Source organism: Acipenser ruthenus, chromosome 30 (assembly GCF_902713425.1).
Source record: "Acipenser ruthenus chromosome 30, fAciRut3.2 maternal haplotype, whole genome shotgun sequence".
NCBI lineage: Eukaryota > Metazoa > Chordata > Actinopteri > Acipenseriformes > Acipenseridae > Acipenser > Acipenser ruthenus.
Genome location: NC_081218.1, coordinates 9716922 through 9739185, shown reverse-complemented (window position 1 = coordinate 9739185; position 22264 = coordinate 9716922). Strand labels below are relative to the sequence as shown.

Below are 22264 nucleotides of genomic sequence, written 5' to 3'. Positions count from 1 at the left end.
ATCTTCCCTTCCTGAAATAATAGGATCACATTTCAAACACAGAGGCCCATCTGCAATACCAAGTACCTCTCATCTACTGCATAATCAGAATACCCTTACATGGGGCAAGAGCGGTTACAAGGATCATTTTAAATGCCCCCTTTCTCCCCGATCCAGCACACACAGACACACAGGTTAAAAACAAATACCTCTGGTCAGTTTTAGTTACTACTGAGCACAATAATCACCACATACCTTTGTACCTCTTACACATTCTTAACTATTTGGTTTAAAGTTGCTATATTACAAGGAAGTCCATCAAAAACACAATTTATTTATTTATTAACATAAAAAAAAACATATACATAATATTTACTATAATAACATACCGTTATTCAGTACCTAGCAAAATAAGATCTGACCATATTTTTGTTGTTGTTTGTTTTGCAAGTTTTTAATAAAGATGCTTTTAAATATATGTTACACATGCAAAACAAGGACAGAGAAACAAACAAAGGCAACCGATAAAAGTGAGACAGTGCGACTTTCAGGTTTTAACTGTCCCGAGTTTTTAAATAAAATCAGGAGCTGGCAAACGGTGGTGGCTTTCATGAATTTGTAGTTGCTCAAACCCCAAACTCTCATTTACTTCCAGGCTACAACACAGACTCAGATGTTGGCTTCAGTATCACAGAGGTAATGGTACAGTACATACAAAAACACAACATTTTTAAGCAGTGTAACAACTGTTGGGGCTTGAAACGAGAAGGTGACAGTGATAAAGGACATGTGGCTCACTGTTAGAAAAGCAATCTGATGAAGTTCAGCGAGGCGGTTTTTGGTTTGGAGATGGATCAAGTAACAGTGGGAGGAGTTGTTTTTCTTGGCTTTTATCTAAGAAGCGGAGAGAGATCAGAAAGTTCTTTGCTGGTTCTGGAACTATATTTAAAAACAAAGCGCTCGCTGCAAGACGGGTTCAATTTTAATTCTGCTCCGCCACTCGCGGAAAATAAACAGAAAGCGTTACAAAAGATCATTTCAGTTATGTTATGCTGCTAAAACTGCTGAGTGCCACAAGCATCCATCTCGGACAGCTTTTATTTGGTACTTCTCTGAAGCTGTTATAAGGATACCTTCTCTAAGATTAAAATGCAAGGACGGTCTGCGTTTGTTACAAGTTGAAGCCTTGGTTTGCTTTGAGAGATCAGTAGTTTGATATTTAACTTGGAATTTTAATTTAGTGCAGTCTTAAGATCCTGAAAGACCTCCGATCTGGACCAGACACCATCAGTGTGTGCCTAATCAGTTCGGCTAGTGTAGTGGTCCAGTCAACCATTCTACAACAATAACCAGAGTCTCATTGCAGTGGACTGAACCGATAATGTTATTCCACACAAAGCTGGTACAGCGGCTGTCCTAGGGATTAAAATACAAGCTCAGGTGATAAGCATTAAGAAATGGGGTGTTTAATAAAACACGTTGTATATAGCTGTGCATGCAATACATAAATAGCTGGTGCAAGACTACAGTAAGTACTGGCCAGTATCGTTTCAGGAAACAGTTATACCGGGAGCACTCCAGGTTTGATCCTGCACAGATGACTGCTTTCTTCTATGCAGTATCTTTAAGCTGCTACAACAGGGTAGCTGTCAGCAATGGCCTATTTGGAGAAGGATTATTCTTCAGTAAAAGGTCCACCAAACTAACAAGGTTGGTGTTCCAAATATTATGCAGAGAATTACGACGAAAAGAATAAAAACAAACAAAGCGGATGCGCCCTTCTTGTGTTTAAGTATTTATTTAAACGTCTGAAAGAGTTCGCTTTCTTTCATAGCCTGCAAGAAGGGGGTTCAGATTTCAGGGCTGTAGTGAGCTGGAGGAGCGCACCCGGACGATCCCAGATACATTTCAAGCTTTTCCAAATATATTTAAAGAAATCAAAAAGCCATGTCAAGATATTCAGAGATAGCTTCAGCAATCCTGCAGTTGTAGTGTGAGATGCAAGAACCCACAAGCTCGCTCAAGGTGACTCAACAGGAACCCTTTCCTATGATGTACAGCGTCCCTTTCCTTGGATAGACTCCTCTGCCCCAAAGGGTCACAAAACTGCCTCTCTGCTCCAGATCCCCTGTGATTTCACTGCATGTCGTTCACCATGGCATAGCCACAGTTCTTCAATCCATTCTTTTAATATACAGCTTGCTCCTTCCTACTGTACAGTACAGTACTCCCCCCAGGCTGTTTGATCTCCATATAGGAAAGAGAAAGGTGCAACACATATTTTACAAACTACTGTTGTTCCAAAAACTTTGAACCAGGAATACAATTCAGGAGTTTCAATGGAGAATCCTGGATTCTTTACAATTCCGGCAATCTGATAAATTCCTCTTACGATCGACACTCAGACCTCGAGCTCCCTGGAATGTATACTTCTGGAACGGACAGAACACACTGGCTCATATATTAATCTCTCACTCTCAGTCTGCATTAAAATGTATTAAAATCAACCAGGATAGGAAAATAATGATCCTGATTTCTCCTTGGTCAATATTCCCCTCCCTGGTCCTTATGTTACTGTAGAGACACCAGTAACAGTTTAGAAAACAATAAATAAGAAACAGTACTTGAAATGTATGTGTGAACCAGCTACATGGAGCACGCTCCTCTGACACAGGCAGGTTACACCACTTCTCCAAAGGCATGGCCGAGAATTAATCATGGCTTGGCTTCTGCTTGATATAGATTAGATGGACAACTCCAGTAATATCATTAACACCATCAGGTTTGGAATTAAAAACTAGTCTCATAATTAATGCTCAAAAATAAAAGCGTAAACAATATTTTATAATAATAATTATTAATATTAAAATTATAATAATCATAATAATACTAATCATTATAATAAACAGTGCAAATGAAGGTGTAAACCCTCTTTACAAGAACAAAAAAACAGGCTTGTTGACCTCAGGGGGACACGGGGATATTTAAGAATGATGGCGAGAGGTCAGGGTAGAATATGGCAGGTCCGAGATGTCCAGGCCTCAGCTCCTCCGGGTCCTAGAGTGCTGAATGAGCCACTGTAGTGTGATATCTGAAACAGAGGAGAAAGGAGAAGACGTTACACACACAGACACACACACACACACACACTGTAGTGTGATATCTGAAACAGAGAAGAGAGGAGGAGACGTTACACACACACACACACACACACACACACACACACTCTAGTGTGATATCTGAAACAGAGAAGAGAGGAGGAGACGTTACACACACACACACACACACACACACTGTAGTGCGATATCTGAAACAGAGGAGAGAGGAGCAGACGTTACACACACACACACACTGTAGTGTGATATCTGAAACAGAGAGAGGAGCAGACGTTACACACACACACACACACACACACACTGTAGTGTATCTGAAACAGGAGAGAGGATCAGACAATACACACACTGTAGTGTGATATCTGAAACAGAGAGAGGAGCAGACGTTACACACACACACACACACTGTAGTGTGATATCTGAAACAGAGAAGAGAGGAGGAGACGTTACACACACACACACACACACACACACTGTAGTGTATCTGAAACAGGAGAGAGGATCAGACAATACACACACTGTAGTGTGATATCTGAAACAGAGAGAGGAGCAGACGTTACACACACACACACACACTGTAGTGTGATATCTGAAACAGAGAAGAGAGGAGGAGACGTTACACACACACACACACACACACTGTAGTGCGATATCTGAAACAAAGGAGAGAGGAGGAGACGTTACACACACACACTGTAGTGTATCTGAAACAGAAGAGAGAGGAGGAGACGTTACACACACACACACACACTGTAGTGCGATACATGAAACAAAGGAGAGAGGAGGAGACGTTACACACACACACACACACACACTGTAGTGCGATATCTGAAACAAAGGAGAGAGGAGGAGACGTTACACACACACACTGTAGTGTGATATCTGAAACAGAAGAGAGAAGGAGACTTACACACACACACACACACACACACACACACTGTAGTGCGATATCTGAAACAAAGGAGAGAGGAGGAGACGTTACACACACACACACACACACACACTGTAGTGTATCTGAAACAGAAGAGAGAAGGAGACGTTACACACACACACTGTAGTGCGATATCTGAAACAGGAGAGAGGAGGAGACGTTACACACACACACACACACACACACACACTGTAGTGTATCTGAAACAGGAGAGAGGAGGAGACGTTACACAAACACACACACACACACTGTAGTGCGATATCTGAAACAAAGGAGAGAGGAGGAGACGTTACACACACACACACACACACACTGTAGTGTATCTGAAACAGGAGAGAGGAGGAGACGTTACACACACACACACACACTGTAGTGTATCTGAAACAGGAGAGAGGAGGAGACGTTACACACACACACACACACTGTAGTGCGATATCTGAAACAAAGGAGAGAGAAGGAGACGTTACACACACACACACACACACACACACACTGTAGTGTGATATCTGAAACAGAAGAGAGAAGGAGACGTTACACACACTGTAGTGCGATATCTGAAACAAAGGAGAGAGGAGGAGACGTTACACACACACACACACACTGTAGTGTATCTGAAACAGAAGAGAGAAGGAGACGTTACACACACACACACTGTAGTGTATCTGAAACAGGAGAGAGAAGGAGACGTTATACAAACACACACACACACTGTAGTGCGATATCTGAAACAAAGGAGAGAGGAGGAGACGTTACACACACACACACACACACACTGTAGTGCGATATCTGAAACAGAAGAGAGAGGAGGAGACATTTCACACACAGACACTGTAGTGTGATATCTGAAACAGAGGAGAGAGGAGGAGACGTTACACACACTGTAGTGTGATATCTGCAGAAGAGGAGAGAGGAGCAGACGTTCTACAAACACACAGCCGCTAGCACACTGCTCTGTACACACACACACACACACAGCTGTGCAAAAGTCTTAGACATGTTGCATTTTTCTACTCATTGCATACTACTCATTGCATTATGAGCATCGACAATTTACTCAAAGCCTCCACTAGTGTTTTCTACTATTATAACAACCTGGACTAGCATAAAGAAGGAAAAACATTGAGTAAAATAGCTCGCATCAGTCGTTTTTCAAAACGTGGTATCCGAAGCATAATCAACAAGTACAGAGAAACATCATCTGTAATTGACAAACCCAGGGCTGGAAGACCTAAAAAGCTGTCTAACAAGGATGAGCAATACTTGAAGATAATATCCTTAACCCTTTGCGGTCCATTGTCGGACAGGGTTCGGCATTGCAATTATTCCTCACAGGTCCTTTGTCGGACTGGGTCCGACATCATTATAGCAACGCAATAAACGGGTTTCTAGTCGTTTTTTCTCCGTAAAAAGCCGAGAAAACCATTCAATTGCCGAGTGGGAGCGACAGGAGCAGAGACAAGTTGGAAAAAAAAAAAAAAAAAAAAGGCATATCTCATGAATAGTCATACATGGTATCTGGTATCAGAGAACGGGGCGGGTCGTAAGTAAACAAGTTGGCTGACTGAATCAGCGCACAGAAAACACGGACATTTGCAGAGCTTTTTTGAGATGTTATAGTAATAAAATAATGACTTGGATCGCATTATTGAGGAGTTTGGTGATAAAACGAGTGATCCGGAGATGATTGATCGGTATGTACGACTATTATTATTATTATTATTATTATTTATTTCTTGCATAGGTGAACGCTATAGCAAACGAAAGGGTGGGGCGGGGCTGGAGATGCCTAGTGAGTGCTTTGTTGATATGCTGGGCCATTTAAACCCGTTTGACTGTGAAAAAAATACTTTTAAACAGTGCGTCTAAAATTAACTGAGTGTGTGAAAATTAATTAGACCTGACGTGCCTGACGCGCGATTAATAAATGGACTGCAAAGGGTTAAGGAACAAAAAGGAGACAAGTGTTGAATTGACAACAGAACTAGCAGAAGGCACAGATGTCGTTGTCCATCCATCAAGAGTCCAAAGCACCTTTGACCATTGTTCCATAGTCCAATGTCTGTGTTCTTGTGCATATTTTAGCCTTTTAGTCTTGTCCCCCTTTCTTAACAGGGGTATTCTTACTGCAACACATCCTTTTCCTGATTTCAAGAGTGACCTTCGTACTGTCACTCCTGGTCCTGGGTTCGTCAATTACAGATGATGTTTCTCTGTGCTTGTTGACAAATAAATGTGTAATTGCACTGTAATTGACCAATGATATGGTACAATTACAATAACACATGTGCACCAAGGTTCAGTTACAATGACACTGATTACGATTCATTACGAATTGCACAACTCCAACTGGAACTGCTCTCAGCTCTGCCCACAGCTGTTCTGTTTCATTAAACTCACATTCCCTGCACAGTACGAGGTCAATTAAACTGACAGAGACAGAAACCTCTTCCTATTGCACAGCAGTTTCACCCATTCCAGGTTTTACTACAAGCTTCATTAGGCACAGTGTGTAGGTAACCAGCTCAGGTGTGTCAAAATTAAACTCAAAGTAACACTAGGAATGGATCAAACTGCTATGCAAGTCTTACTTCCATGTTATAATTCATTTTCTTTCAGTTTTTAATGACCTAGCTGGGTGTTAATCAATTCTTACACTCTCTGGAGAACCTTTTGGTTCTGTCCTTGCACCAATTTCATACACATGCTATAGATAAACAGCTTCATCCTGGTACTTGTGCGGTAGATCACATGGTGCGGTTTGCTGCAAGACCGCTGGAGAGTTTGAACTACAGTACAGCATGGGAACTCGCCAGGTACCAGGAGACGTCTGCACGTTCCAAACTGAATTACAGAACTACGAGCAGAGACCCAGTATGTCACGGTTACTTTTGTCCTCCTTCAAGCTTGAAGTTTGTTACTTACCAATGTTGTCCTTTTCCTTGCAGGAGATGGAATAACAGCAGATTTCCCGATCCTGAATCGCAGACAGGTTCCTGCACAGGGAGCAAAGCAGGGAAGCATTACAGTACAGTGAAAACAACCAACCCAAATCCCCAGGCTTTACTCATTGCAGGGTCTTCACATTAAAGTGTGTGTTCATACTAAATGTAAAATCGCCTTTATTCACTGCACTCCTCTCCAGTGGGCCAACCTTGAGAACGGCTGATCTAGAGCTTCTTTGGGGTCTGCTGCTTTTCCTCTTTTCGAAAACTACCTCCCTGCAGAGTTTGGACAAAAATAACTAAACAGCCCATCTGCCCACGGTGCCCTACAGCCTATTGGGTGACCCATGGTGACCCTACAGCCACGGCAGGCTATTTGTTTTGTTGTCCACTCCTAGTGGATCGAATCATTTAAGGGCATCATGTTTTGAAATTTACTATTGGATGATATAAAAGGTTCTTATGACTAGAACAGTTTTACAACTAAATAAATAATGTGGTTAAAACAAAGACAAGTCTGAGATCATGAACTGTAGTTCTGTAGTTTTTATTTTTAATACAATGGTAATGTTTATATCTTTGTAATATATTATGCATTGTAATGAATAATATCCATAAGACAACGATTTTAATATATTATAAGGGTTGGGTGGGTATTTATTAAGGGAATTCATTTTAGTTCTATTTATTATGTTAATAATAGTACTGGTATTTGATATCTACTATATGTATAATTATAATACAGTAAAAAGAAATTAAGTACGGGATTTTGGTTTCTATGAACCAATTTATTAATCGTATTGTATTTATTGTACTGTGCTGTTTGTATGTGTTAGTTTTACACCATCTCTTTTTTGGTTTCGCACGAGCCCAGGGACTTCCGATTTAAATGAGTTTATAGCTAAGTGTGGGTACAATACATCTGGTGACTTGTCATGATGTTAAACACTGTACATTGTCCCTGACAAATCAAGAAGACTAATAATAATTCATGCAGCACATATTCAGATGATGAGCATCTTTGATCATGTACTTCATCACTGCAAAGTTGCAGGCTTTTTTAAACCATATTTCTGAATGCCAACACTGTGTGTACGTGACTGCCTAATCTGCACATGTTACACAAGAACACAGCACTGTGAGGGAAACAGAAGAATTATTCTGTGACATGCTTCCCATCTCTACCAAGGATGGTCAATCAACGGAGGTCCAAGCCTGATCAGAAACTCCTGACCGAGTGCGAGAAGCCAGCTGACCAGCGTACAGCAGACTGCCCTTTAAAACATTCAACTTACATTCGCTCGATGAGCTCCTTTTCATCCAAGGCACCAGGCAGGTCTCGCTTGTTCCCAAGAACTAGGACCTATAGGGGTTAAAACAACGACAGAATTCATCCAGACATGCCCAAGCCAATGTAGAGACTGTTGGGTGCTCTACGTGTCCCCAGACAGACATTGGTTCAAATCCTGTCCAAAGATGGCATTATGATGCCATTCAGGTTTTACTGTGCACCCAATGAGCCACAGTGCACAGGAAATAAGATCTGGTGTGACCAAACTCACAGTGAAACTGCTCTGCAATGGGAGGGGGGGGGGGGGCGTGTGTGCGTGGGGGGCTCGTAAATCTTTTAATCCTGTAACATGATGAGACAGAAGCACCACAATTAAAAAGGCTTTTATACTGCAATGAACCAATTAAAAGCTTCCAGCGTTTATTACGACACTGCTCTTAACTGGCAGAAAGGCTGATGTCTGGTGCCACTGCCCTCTGATCACTGACATCTTGTTTTCAATTTGTCCCCAGAGACACATTACAAGCAAGGAACTCCAAGACTGTACTGGCGATATATATATCAGTTAGTAGATTTGTGAGACTCCTGGTCATATTAATAGGCAAAACCTTTAAATACAGCATGCCTTCCACCCACAACAAACCACAGGCCACACTGCTTCTCAGTATCTCAGTTTTATCCACTGGAGTCGGCCAAACTGCCTCCCAGTCCCACAGCTCTAAACCACCAGTCATTCACTCTAACCACTGGAGCAGGGAGGTCACACATTTGTTCTGAAAGCACGGTCTTGGAGGCAATCAATACCTGCAGCCACTACTCGTGCTGTGCAGCACTGCCCCTGTCAATGGAGACAGAGAGACATCTTTGTTTTAATAAGCTCCTGTCCCGGGGGACCGGAACGTCACCAGATGTGGTACCATCTGCCCTGCCACACCCCCCACCTGCCCACACAGACACACTCATTGCAACGCTCCCAATCAAATGAGTGGCGATCACACAGCATGAGGAGTTGGAGACAAAGAGCCGGGAATGGGGGAGGGAACCTCCAGGCCCCCCATCACTGAAGGAGCAGCATCTATTAATAACACAGAACTGCAGAAGTCCCCCACAGGCTCCCTTTACACCCTCTCATACACACACGCTATGAACCGCTGCATTATACACTCAAGTGGGATAAATAATATATTGCTCATAACATATTAAAATACATTTATCCCATCCAGTACTATAGAAACAGGAAAAGCTGTACTGTTCTAGAAAAGCTGTTTCTTGCTCAGTTATCATCTAAATAGCAATACACTAAATATATTACGTTCTATAATATGATGCAATTCTATATATTATATATTACCCAAGAACTCAGTTGCTTTAAGTTATACATTTTCCAATAAATGTACCAAATAAAGCAGCACTTATACTTGTGCAATTAACATCTCTGTAGGATGTGCAGTGGTGGAATGCCCATTGTATTTTCTGCAGCAAGGACATGGAGACATATAACAGATAAATGATTAGAATGCAGTAGCAGGGAGGTTGCTATAGCGACAGCATGAGCCAGCCAGTTCACTTCAGTAGCCTGTGGAAGCGAAAGCAGAAAGCAAGGCAGAGACTTCCTCCAGATACCTCCCATGATTTAAAGAGTAAGTAGCGGGGTTCTGAAAAAAAAAACAGTGTTCCACGTCCCCACGTGTTGCTACAACTGTTTATATCACGTACCTGTCATTTTGCTTTTCATTGTTAACATCCTGACAACTATATAACTTTAATGTCTGTTTTAAAGCTCTTTTCAAAATGTCCGCTCTAGTGCACTGATAGTGGAAGGATTATTGCCCACGTTGTCAAACAGGTAACACAGCAATAACGATGTGGTACGGAACAGAAAAGCCACAGCACAGGTAAGTTACTTAACCCTTTGCAGTCCTATGTCGGACCTGGTCCGACATTGCAATTATTCCTATACGGTCCAATGTCGGACCCTGTCCGACATCATCAAAAAGACGCAAAAAACGGGTTTCTAGTCGTTTTTTCTCTGGAAAAAGCAGAGAAAACCATTCAATGGCCGAGTGGGAGCGACAGGAGCCGAGACAAGCCGAAAAAAAAAGGGCGTATCTCATGAATAGTCATACTTGCCCCTGGCATCTGATAATGGAGGCCATAAGGAAACAAGCTGGCCTTGACTGCATCAGCGCTCAGAGAATATCACGGACATTTGCAGAGCTTTTTTCAGATGTTATAGTAATAAAATAATGACTTGGATCGCATTATTGAGGCGTTTGGTGATAAAAACGAGTGATCAGGAGATGATTGATCGGTATGTACGACTATTATTATTATTATTTATTTCTTAGCATATGTGAAAGCTATAGCGAACGAAAGGGTGGGGCGGGGCTGGAGATGCCTAGTGAGTGCTTTGTTGATATGCAGGGCCTTTAAAACCCGTTTGACTGTGGAAAAAAAATACTTTTAAACAGCGTGTCTAAAATGAACTGCGCGTGTGAAAATTAGTTAGACCTGACGTGCCTGACGCGCACTTAATAAATGGACTGCAAAGGGTTAAACAGTTGTAGCAGCACGTGGGGACGTACAACGCTAGATTTATTCAGAACCCCGCTACTTACTCTTTAAGGCTCTTGATAACTTGTGCACAATGGGATAAGCGGTTGCCTGTATGCATGTAAAACTGTATGCATGTAAAACTGTAAGCTTGTATTTAGTACTGCGAGGTGTTTAGGATTGCTGCCACCCTCGTCATGCAGAGAGGGATTCTCATTTCCTATAAACCCACATATTAGAAAGAGATGCCCAGACTGTGGTGTATGCAGGTGAAGCCCTCTCAGTTTTTAAAGTCCTCTGCAAACCCCTTCATCAGTAACCCCAAGTATACTCACAGGGATGCCCTGTAGCTGGGGTTTGTCTAACAGGTTGTGCAGTTCATTCTTGGAGGCTTCAATCTTAGCTGGGTCAGCCGCATCCACCATATATCTGGAAAAAAAAAATATACAAAAGAAAAGATTCATTAAACATTCATTAAAGTGCTACGTGAACCAATGATTGCATTTGTCAAGTGTTCTATCATCATAGAACGATTTACAATTCAGAGCATTCCACAACAAGTTTAGAGCAGGGATGAAAATAAGATTCTTATTGCACAGCAGTTTCTACCCATTCCAGGTTTTACTACCAGCTTGATTAGCACCAGTGTACAGGTAAGCTCAGGTGTGAGTTATTAAACTCGTAGCAAAACCTGGAATGGATCAAACTATTATACAACAGGAGTCTTACTGCATCCTGGAGGGTAATTGGTACAAACTTGCAACACGTTGATTCCAGTAACACACACACACACACACACACACAAACAGGTTGCCATGACGAAGGCAGCAGCCAGGCTCGGTACTCACACGATGGCGCTGACTCCTCGGCAGTACCGCTCCCACATGCTCCGGAATCGAGGCTGGCCGCCAATATCCCACAGCTGGAGGGAGGAAACACACAGACCAGCACGTCAGTGTCACATGAGACACACACACACACAGACCAGCATGATCAGACTCACCAGACTTACATCGAACACAGCGGCTCCCAGCCATGGCACTCAAGGTCTGTTCCACTCCAATCACATTTAAATAATTTCATGGAGTCAGTTCAATAACCTCATTCAGTACCTGGCTGGAATAAACATCTGGACTGGAATGGAGATCAAGGCCAGGGTTGGGAACCACTGATCTAGTGTATCCACATGGAAATAATGCGAGACATGCAGACATGCACAGACAGACTGATGCTCCATGTACTCAACACTCCGATCCTCTCAACTTCTGCTAATGAATGTCCCGATCAGGCTTGGTCTCGATTGGAGAACCAGTCCTCTACATGTAATTTCACACGGATATGGGCAGACAGATGTACATTAGTGTTTGCTAATTCAAAGCAATGCTTGTATCTATTTGTATCTAGGGCAGCAGTGTGGAGTAGTGGTTAGGGCTCTGGACTCTACCGGAGGGTCGTGGGTTCAATCCCAGGTGGGGGACACTGCTGCTGTACCCTTGAGCAAGGTACTTTACCTAGATTGCTCCAATAAAAACCCAACTGTATAAATGGGTAATAGTATGTAAAAATAATGTTATATCTGTATAATGTGAAATAATGTGATATCTTGTAACAATTGTAAGTCGCCCTGGATAAGGGCGTCTGCTAAGAAACAAATAATAATAATAATAATAATAATAATAATAATAATAATAATAATTTGTATCCTGGAAGGGGGGGGGGGGGGGGGATCTGCTCTGGGTTTTTTTTTTATTTTTTAGTTTTTTTTAGGTGCTTTTTTTTTTTTTTAACAACATATGCTTATAAAAACAGATTATTTAGGGAAGTTGGGGGAATTCCTAGCAAAATAAATATACTGAGTATTTTTTTTCTGAAGGCAAGCCTTGTCCTTTTACTGTGAACAATGTAAATTTCTTGGTGTTTTTTCCTTTTTAATTGATCATATTTATTGATCAGTCCACTTCTGTACCTAGTAGAGGGGCTCTTCTCAGACGCTGCCTCAAACTCCACTTTACAAACCCTATCTTGCACTTACCTTGATAGTCACATTTCCCTTGGTGATTTTCCTCATGTTAAATCCCACGGTTGGAATCATATCTTCACTAAATTGCCCAGACTGTAAAATAAATAAACAACAATTAATGAATAGAGGTTTAAACAGATAAATATATATTTCATGATATATATTTCATGAAACGTTGAAATGAAAACAGATTAATCAGGATCCTGCATTGACTTTCACAAGCTTCATCAACTAATGTCTTGATGCATCAAACAGTGCTGTAACTGAATCCAGAGTGTGGAAATAAACACAAACACACAATATAAAGATGAATAACTCATGGCTACTTTTTCATGATGATTTTAAAAAACGCAGGTTTAAACGTTCAATCTATTAAAATGAAAATGTACAGGATTGTAATTAGCAAAGATGAACCTGAAGAACTCAGAAGTCTGTTTTTATAATCCAGGCAAACACAAGAACACCCAAGTCTCAAAACGTCAGTGTGTGTGCTGGTCAGCCTGGAACAGTCATTATTCAGCCAAGTGCTGGATTTTTAAATAAATCAAAATCAGGCGTTTATTTAATTGAATTACCTTTTTGTAATTTTATTGCCTGTTGTTCTGAAAAGGAGGGTGATAGAGATAAAGCTCCCACTGCACCCCAAGCAGACCCTGCAGCACAATGATCTTGACATTGTCTTTCAGATATCTAACCACACAGACCCTGAACAGATTAGAGATAGTACCTTGGCAAGACATGCTGCTTTTGTGAGCCACGTCAGGAGTCTTTTTACACAGAGAGGGGAACAGTGGAATTCTACCAAAAAACAGCAGGGGACTTTTTCAAGTGTTGAGTATTCCCTGGTGCTGTATTGGGTTGCTGCTAACTTACCTGCAGCATTGTTCAAGCTCAGAGTTATTCTACAGCAGTGGCATATTAGGAAGCCTTTTCACGTCGAGGTCGGCAGCTGTTCGAATCCTAATCAGGTCAGAGTCATGATCAAACCTCGTCACAAACTAGCTGGCTGTCGGCTGTAGGCAATTCTACCCGAAACATGCAAACACGTGGAGAAGAACAAACTACCCACCCGGGACCAGAAGATTTCATTGATGCAAGCTGATATTTGTTTCGCGCATTACTACTAGATTTGGATTCAGTTTCAAAGTCCACTCCTAGTGCACGTGGGTTCACGTTACCAACCCACCCGGCATACCCTATAAAGGGAGACCTTTGGGATGTCTGGATGTCGGGGCTCCGAGATCAATGCCTATGGATCCTATGAGCAGATCCATTACTGGCCTCTGAATCTCACCTTTTTTGGCGCTCCCGGAATCTGCTAATATTAAGAGTCACGAGGTGAGGCAGTCACTCTTATTTCTTGTAAATTACATGCAAACAATGATGGCAGACAGCGTCGCCAATGTAATCGCAGCAGCTCCAACTGGACACACACTGGACTAAAGAGCAAGTACCAGTGAAGAACAGGAAGGGTTTTGTCAGCAGCACAGCGTACACTGTCCTCTGTATAATCAATAGACCTGCAGCGGTGGTACAGGGTCCTTCCCTGAGGGTTCCAGTGGAGCACAGGAGGAGCTGGGTGCTCCCGCAGCATGGACTCCAATCTGGATATATGGGCCATGCTTACACCATAATATCCCAGTATCAATACAGGGGTCTATTCAATTAATCTCAGGGATGGAAATAAGACTACTATTGCACAGCAGTTACACCAATTGAACAGACCTCTGATCGCCAGCCCATGCTTGAAACACGGCAACACATCTGGAACATGTTTGAATCAAGCATATTAATCTATAATGCTGAACAAGAACACGGCCACTTCTGTACAATCATCTTCAACATCGGTATCCACATTGTAATCCCTCCTGGGGATGTGACCTTCTCTCATCTGAGAGATGGCAAAATGAGTGTCTTTAATAAAGACTGATTCCAGTATTGATCTGTAAAGATACTGTATTATTTGTTTATTTAGCAGACGTCTTTATCCAAGGTGACTTACAAAGACTAGGGTGTGTGAACTATGCATCAGCTGCGGAGTCACTTACAATTACATCTCACCCGAAAGACGGAGCACAAGGAGGTTAAGTGACTTGCTCAGGGTCACACAGTGAGTCAGTGGCTGAGGTGGGATTTGAACCGGGGACCTCCTGGTTACAAGCCCTTTTCTTTAACCACTGGACCACACAGCCTCCTATTCTGAGAGGAGGAACGCATAAACCCCTTGCTTGCACACGCAGCACTACACTGTGAGCTACCCTGTGGGAGACTTCGTTCTGCAGATATATACTCTTGGCAAAATGTTTACTCACTTAACAATATCAGTTGAGAGCTCCTAGGAGGAGAGCCCAGAGTGGTTATTGGCTGCTGTTAAGTGTCAATCAATAAACCCTGTCCAGTTTTCTTTCTGAAATTGAAACAAGCTTATATCACATCAGGAACCTGGACTGATACACATAACCTAATTGGATTTAACTGCAGGGTAAAAATACACAAAATAGACAGTTTTCACGGTGAAGAATGAATTTCAACGTCCGTGTCACGTTTTTTCACGGCCATGAAATAGGTAGGGCCTTAGTAATGTACTGTGTAAGTGTAAGCGAATCCACATGGGTGAAACTCTTCTCTAAGCACTCCAGTATGTTTATCATTTGTGGTTGCGACGTGGTATGTAGATTGATTAGGCCTATACATGTATGAAAGAGATATTCTACATATCTTGGTTGCGATGTGGGCAGTAAATCAAGCACTGTAATAATAAATCCACATACATGTATGAAAGAGATATTATACATGTTCAAGTATGGAGACGCAATAAATCTGAATAGGCCATACTATTAAAGTAGTTTTCAAACCTTTTTTTTCTCCTTTGGACAGTGGGGTTGATTTATTTATTTATTTTTTATTTTTTCTTAGTTTACCGTTATGTTTACACTGGAAATTTGTCAGATTTTACACAAAACAAGGCAAAGTCTAGTGACGGCAGGAATATGAAAATTGGAGAGTGCTATATTTAAATGCCAATGTATTTCTCAAATGTGTCTTAAAGCATCGGGATTTGTTTGAATGAGTTTTTTATACCATGCTCTGTAAGCATTTTAACTCGATAATGATCGATAATCTTCGTTAGAATTTGCACAATAATCAATGCACAACGTCAGGGTTCGATTAACACTAATGCACACACACCTAATGCAACTGATGCATCTGTGCGTTTTCTTTTTTTAATAGTTATAGTAAAATAAATTCAATTTCTGGCAATTTTCTACTTTCAAATTGTAGCTCAGAAGTTCATGTTCGTTATATATATATCATTATTATTATTATTATTTATAATAATAAAATGGACACACATTTCCTTTAACCTGATTGGTCAGTAGCAGCCCCCTAGTGGCTTGTAGAGGATCTCCAATGCTATCATTCAAACAATGTTTAATTCTACTACCAAATCTTTCAATGAAAAATATGTAAGCCTCTGTATACTGTATGTAAAAATGTTAAATCTGAAATACTAAATACAGCAGACTTTTTCAATGTGGGCTGCTGGGTCCTGTCTGAGCGAACTGCAAAACCTGGAGCACCTCAAACAGCTCTGCACTGGGAGTCAGCACCCCCGAGACACGTGGGGTAACTTGTTCATTACATGCCAAAGGGTGTAAAAGCAGCAGCAAACAAGATCATAAAATCAAATGCATTACTAACACGAGCCAGACCCGAGGTAAACTGCAACTGTAATTGTGCAAATCAGAAATCATAATCATTACAGTTCAATTACGCATTTATTTGTCATATGATCATTATTTTTGTATTTTCAACCTATTTTAGAAAATTATATATATATATAACGTGGAGTTGTTATGTTACTTTTTATAGTGCTGGGACAAAAATCAGACGTTCGTATTTGCTAGAAATGACAAGAACACCTTGCACTTATTTATCACATCAACAGAAGTTGCACAACAGTTTCAAAAATTGCAAATGAAAAAGAGCTCAGTGTAATATGCAAGATTAATATATATATTAAAAAAAATTAAACACAGGATCAACACAGCAGCTCTTGAGCCTCTATTTAAAAATGCGCGCGCACGCATAGTGATCTCTATGGAAAGCCATCTGGGTCAAAAACGCGTTGTGCTGCTTTCGAGCGAGTCAGAATCTCATTGGACAGAAAAAAGGCAAGCATGTCATTCTGAAACGCCTCGCTTAAACAGTACCCAACTTCCTGGAAATGTTGATTTTTATAGATTTTATATATTATATATTTTTTGTTGCGAAGTTGTTATGTGGAATGTAATAGACGAAAACCAAAACAGTGAGTTTTTCCCCCTTCACTTTACAACACCATTTCCACGTTTGTTTTATTTGAAGTGTTTAAAGTGAAAATTTCAGTTTGTTTGCTTGTTCAGCTGCAAAGAGGCACAAGTATACCTCATGTTATTACTTTATGAAAACGTGTCTATGGCCGCTGTTTACTGTAAAGAAACAGCAATAGCAAGGGGAAAAAAAATTAAAAATAAATAAAATGCGGTGTCAACTGTAGGTACTGTTTGTTTTGGAAATAAACCAAACATTCAAACTTCAACTGCCATTTGACATCCTTTGGTTTTGTAGTTAATTCACGAGGGTGAAGGGAGGCCTACACAACGTATTTTTCCACTTTAACGTGTTACATAGTGTAACGTCTTGCTGTAAAATAAAGGCGCACACACAGGGGCCCTGGCCACGCCCCCCTGCCCCTGCTGCTATGCTGTCTCTGCCTGCGTTCAGAGCAATATAACGGCTTTTATTACTTTCTGAAAACAAACGAATATTTAAATTATGAGCGAATATCCAAACATGAAAATCCTGCGTTCATCCCAGCACTACTTTTTAGTGTCATTGTAATTACTGCAGTATAATTGTAACTAATTGTAATTGAAGTAGCATTTGTAATTGTGATTGTAATTTCAGCAAACAATTCTGCTGTCATTGTAACTGTACTTATAAGTGAGCCCAGGTCGGTCCACAACAGTGTGAAATAAAAACACATTTCAAAATGAGAGCGAGGTTTGGCTATAGAGCACTATAACAAAAACCCTCTTAAAACTTCAGAATGATCACACTGGGAAACTGAGTGGAGGTGTGGCAACACGGCCCACCATCAACCCAGAACTAGGCAGAGAGCACCCACTCTCTAAACTTGAGACAAGCCAGTTTAAGGGCTCCATAGCGAAACTCCTGTTAAGCCCATCTTCTAAAATGCTTTAAAAAACTATTCATGTTTTGTGAAGAGCCTGGTTGGATGGAGATGGGTTGACGTTATGGCAGCCAAATGATCATTTAGAGCAGGGGTGTCAAACATACGACCCGCGGCCCACAGGAGATATCACACACTCGAAAGGTGGAGGAACACAGAAGATTCCAAAATCGTTGGCCAGATTCTGACAGCAAGGCAATATGTCTGATTTGCAGTGCAACGGTTGCAGTTATGAAAGATTATAACGGCACTATGACACGCTGCACAAAGCAACGTATTCTGAGTTTACTGGAAAGGCTTGTGCTGACAAAGTCACAAAGATGAAAGAAGCTATGGAGTCTCAACGTGAAAATGAGTAGAAAAAAATGAGTGCTGTGGAGGCCAGTTTTATTGTTAAAGAGATTCTATGTGCTGCCAAACCTTTTTCAGATGGTGAATTTGTTAAAAGGTAAATGCTTAAAACAGCCAATGCAGTATGCCCTGAAGAGAGACAATTTCTCGTAACACAATTGCTGAGGGAATTACCGAAATGGCAGGTAATATTAACTAATGTCATTTTAAGTTTATCAAGCATGACCAACACAACCACAGGAAAGGACTTTATTTTTTTTAAAACTCAAAGAAGCCATGGAAAGTGGACTGGCTGGCAGAGTGCTGGAAGAAATGAAAGAAAGAAATGCGGAAGAACCAATTTGACAGGCATGTGGAAAAGTTGCAGAATTAGAACATGTGATGAGCATTAAGGGTGTCAAGGGTGTGAATTTCACCCATAGCTGGGGTTTGCAGCATCAGCAGTTTCGTGCCTTGTTAATGAGTTGGAATCGCAATATGATGATTTACTGTATTTTATACATGTACAATGGCTGAGTCGCGGGGCAGTGCTGAAGCAGTTCTTTCACTTGTGTCAAATACAGGACTTCATGTCACAACGAGGAAACATCTTGTGCAGGTCAGTAATCCCAAATGGCTGCTGGATCTTGCGTTTCTTGTTGACCTCACCGAGCAAATGAACATTTTAAACAAGAAACTCAGAGGGCCAAAGCAGACTGTAATACTAATGGAAAAGGTGAGAGCTTTCAAAGCCAAGCTGAATTTGTGGCAGCAACATGTGTCAAACCGAAATTGTGTTCACTTCACTGCGTGCCGAGTGTGTCAAGAGTTACACAAAGATTAATTTGATGATGAAGACTACAAGTGCTGCCATGAAAACCTAGCAAACCTGATAAAATAATCTGATTGTCGGTTTCAAGACTTCCGGTCTCATCGAAACCTCTTTCGGTTATTTGCAAACCCATTTACCTGTAATGTGACAACAGCCCCGCCAGATCTTCAAATGGAGCCGATCGATTTTCAGTGCCAACAGCATCTCAGTTCCCCAAATTGTCATATCTTTTTCTCAAAACCCGGAGTTTATTTGGAAGCACTTACATTTACGAGCAGCTCTTCTCAATAATGCACCTTAAATCAAAGTCCAGATCAAGGCTTACGGATGAACACATGGCTGCTGTGTTGCACGTGGCCACAGCTAAGGATATACAGCCAGATATCAAGACAGTGGTGAGAGAACAGAAGTGCCAAGTGTCCGGACAGAAGTCATAAAAAAAGGTATATTTCATAGTGGTACTGTTACTAAATCGCATCCAGTAAAGGCGCTCCGCGTGGAGTGCAGGATGCGCCCTATAGCCTGGAGATCGCAGGTTCGAATCCAGGCTATGTCATTGCCGACTGCAACCGGGGGTTCCTAGGGGGCGGCACACAATTGGCCGAGCGCCGCCCGGGTAGGGAGGGCATAGGTCGGCAGGGCAAGCCGCGGTTCACCGCGCACCAGCGACCCCTGTGGCTGATAGGGTGCCTGCGGGTCTGCAGTGGAGCCATTCAGATCTGTGTTGTCCTCCGGCACTATAGGTCTGGTGGCTTCGCTGTGGATCCGCAGCGTGAAAAATGACGGATTGGCAGGAACACCTATCAGAGGACGCGTGTTTCAGCCTCCGTTTCCCGAGTCGCCGAGGGGTTGCAGCGGTGAACTGGGATAAAAAATATAATTTGGCACTCCAAATTGGGGAGAAAACCGGGGTAAAAAAAATGAACCGGAAGTCATATTGAGAGCTTAAAATAATTTAGAGCTATCTCTAAATGAACAGTTTGGTGTTCCATGCTAGCAAAACATTATTTAAAGATATCTGTAAATCAATTTGAGATAACCCCTTCATTTAGAGATGAAAATAAGATATGGGTTACTTACAGATATCTCAAATTCATGTAAAATATATCTGTAAGTAATTTCAAGATATCTCGAAATATTAAGATATATGTTAAAATGCAATTTGAGAGATCTGTAAATGATCAGTTGGATTGCCAGATGAAGTACTGGTGAGAATTACATTATATACAGCACTATGTGTAGAACAGGAAACAAATACAAAATAACGATATAATGTTTAGTGCAGCTGCAAGAGCGGTCACAGTCCTGTCCAGTATGTATATCCAAATACATGTGCAATAAACAGGTCACCCACAGCTGTTAACATCATTTTCAACAGCTCGTTTCACTGACCCCGATTAGCACTAGTCTGGGTTAGGAGTTCTTCAGGTAAGACTCGGAGGGCAGTGGCCTGTGATGGTTGTTTTATGTAGACCAGGGTGACTGCATGTCCAGTGAGAACTTCAGTGAAAAACATACAACAGACCTTTTTTTATTTTTATACCCCATTAATAAGTGGGCACACATCGGGCTACAACTGCACCCCACCCACCTGAAGGCCACCCGGATCTCGCTACACAGCTATATTGTAGAAACGTATGTTTGGAAGCCCGGGCGTCTACTCTTGTTAGGCCAATTTGTTATTTTGGAAATATGTTTATTTTTTATGAAACTGTCGTTACACATAGGCGTCGAAAAAACATTTTCTAAAGCGTATTGCTTCGGTTTAAACATCTAACCTCCCCCAACCAGGCTATGTCAAGATGGGCCTAGCTCAGTAAACACAGACTTTTTTTTTTTTTTTTTAAATCAAATTTACGTATAACATGCTTCAGAATTAAAAACCGGGAAGCACGTATTAGGAGTGTTTTAAGTAATATATATTTGCTTAGATACGCAAAGACCTGTATTTTAATGGTGGAATATTACATTCGAAATTGCAGCTTTTGCAAATCATATGACTGCCTGGTGGTAGTACCGTAGTATCGTGATCACGGTGCTGAAATGTAGTACAGTGTCGTCACTCAGAAATATTATTATATTACTCGCATCACATCTGAAGCATCGTGTAACTGCGATTTACACCACAATACGTATATAACGACCTTTCTCTCGATAAATAATGTTTTATTGCACGATACTAAAAAATAAATAAACATAACAACCACAACATCAATTTTCCATAATGACATCTGCAGCAATCCCTGAAATATTCAGACGACGAGATACATAATATCTATATCCACGTATTTCTAACCTCACAAACGTGTTTATAAAAATGGATGCATGTTTAAATATTTACCGCAATCACGTTGACAAAGGTGGTCTTTCCTGAATACTGGAGCCCCACCAGCGTCAGTTCCATCTCCTCCTTCCAGAACAGAGCCTTGAACCAGTCGAGCAGTTTGTTAAATAAAGCGATCATCTTGGCACGCTTGTTTTCTTTCTTGCTCCTTTCTTTTTTTCTTATTGTTATGATTTTGGAATGACTGCAGAAAAAAAACTATCTGCCCCCTGCCTTTGTGCTCGTCACCGTGTCCGCTTCTTGAATACCGTATGATAATACACCGCCTTGTTTGTTGTCACTGAGTAATGCTTTTTATTTTACCTAGTCTCTCTAGTATCTAGCGTTCTCCCTTCCTTCTTTCTCTCTGTCTGTCTTTCCCCGAAGACTTGCCCTTCGTCAATGGGTGGGGTTTAGATTCCAGCTGATGGGACAAAGCACTGGGTTTATATGTCTCCGTGTAAAGAAGGCATGCTCGGGTTATCTAACGCGGAAGCTTCAAATTATAGCGGCCTCTAGCAGAGAAAGGACATTATTCCTGTTGTTTCAGAATGAACGCCCCAAGCAGACAAGGACGACTACAGAACGGACCATTAATATGCTTTACCATACCTCTCTGGACTTTACAATGCTTTATCTGTTCTGTACCATACTTTCACTGTGCTTTATTACACTTGGCTTGGCTTTTACTATGGGAAACCTAAGGCTGGTACA

The 22264-nt window shown here is 41.3% G+C and overlaps 1 protein-coding gene across 2 annotated transcripts; it reads right to left on the bottom strand.

Moving 5' to 3' along the window:
- Positions 1 to 293: 293 nt before the first annotated feature.
- LOC117398304 (ADP-ribosylation factor-like protein 8A) lies at positions 294 to 22056 on the bottom strand. 2 transcript variants are annotated; one of them, XM_033997295.3, is made up of 7 exons: positions 21569 to 22051; positions 12842 to 12922; positions 11658 to 11731; positions 11145 to 11238; positions 8261 to 8328; positions 6946 to 7016; positions 294 to 3070 (listed from the first exon to the last, which is right to left on the bottom strand). In XM_033997295.3, the coding sequence occupies exons 1-7, from the start codon at positions 21689 to 21691 to the stop codon at positions 3021 to 3023; spliced, it is 561 nt and encodes a 186-aa protein (XP_033853186.1). In that variant the 5' UTR covers positions 21692 to 22051; the 3' UTR covers positions 294 to 3020. The 2 variants fall into 2 exon arrangements, with proteins under 2 accessions (XP_033853186.1, XP_058860674.1); XM_059004691.1 differs by lacking the exon at positions 294 to 3070 and adding an exon at positions 4878 to 4915 and having other exon boundaries at positions 21569 to 22056.
- Positions 22057 to 22264: the final 208 nt, after the last annotated feature.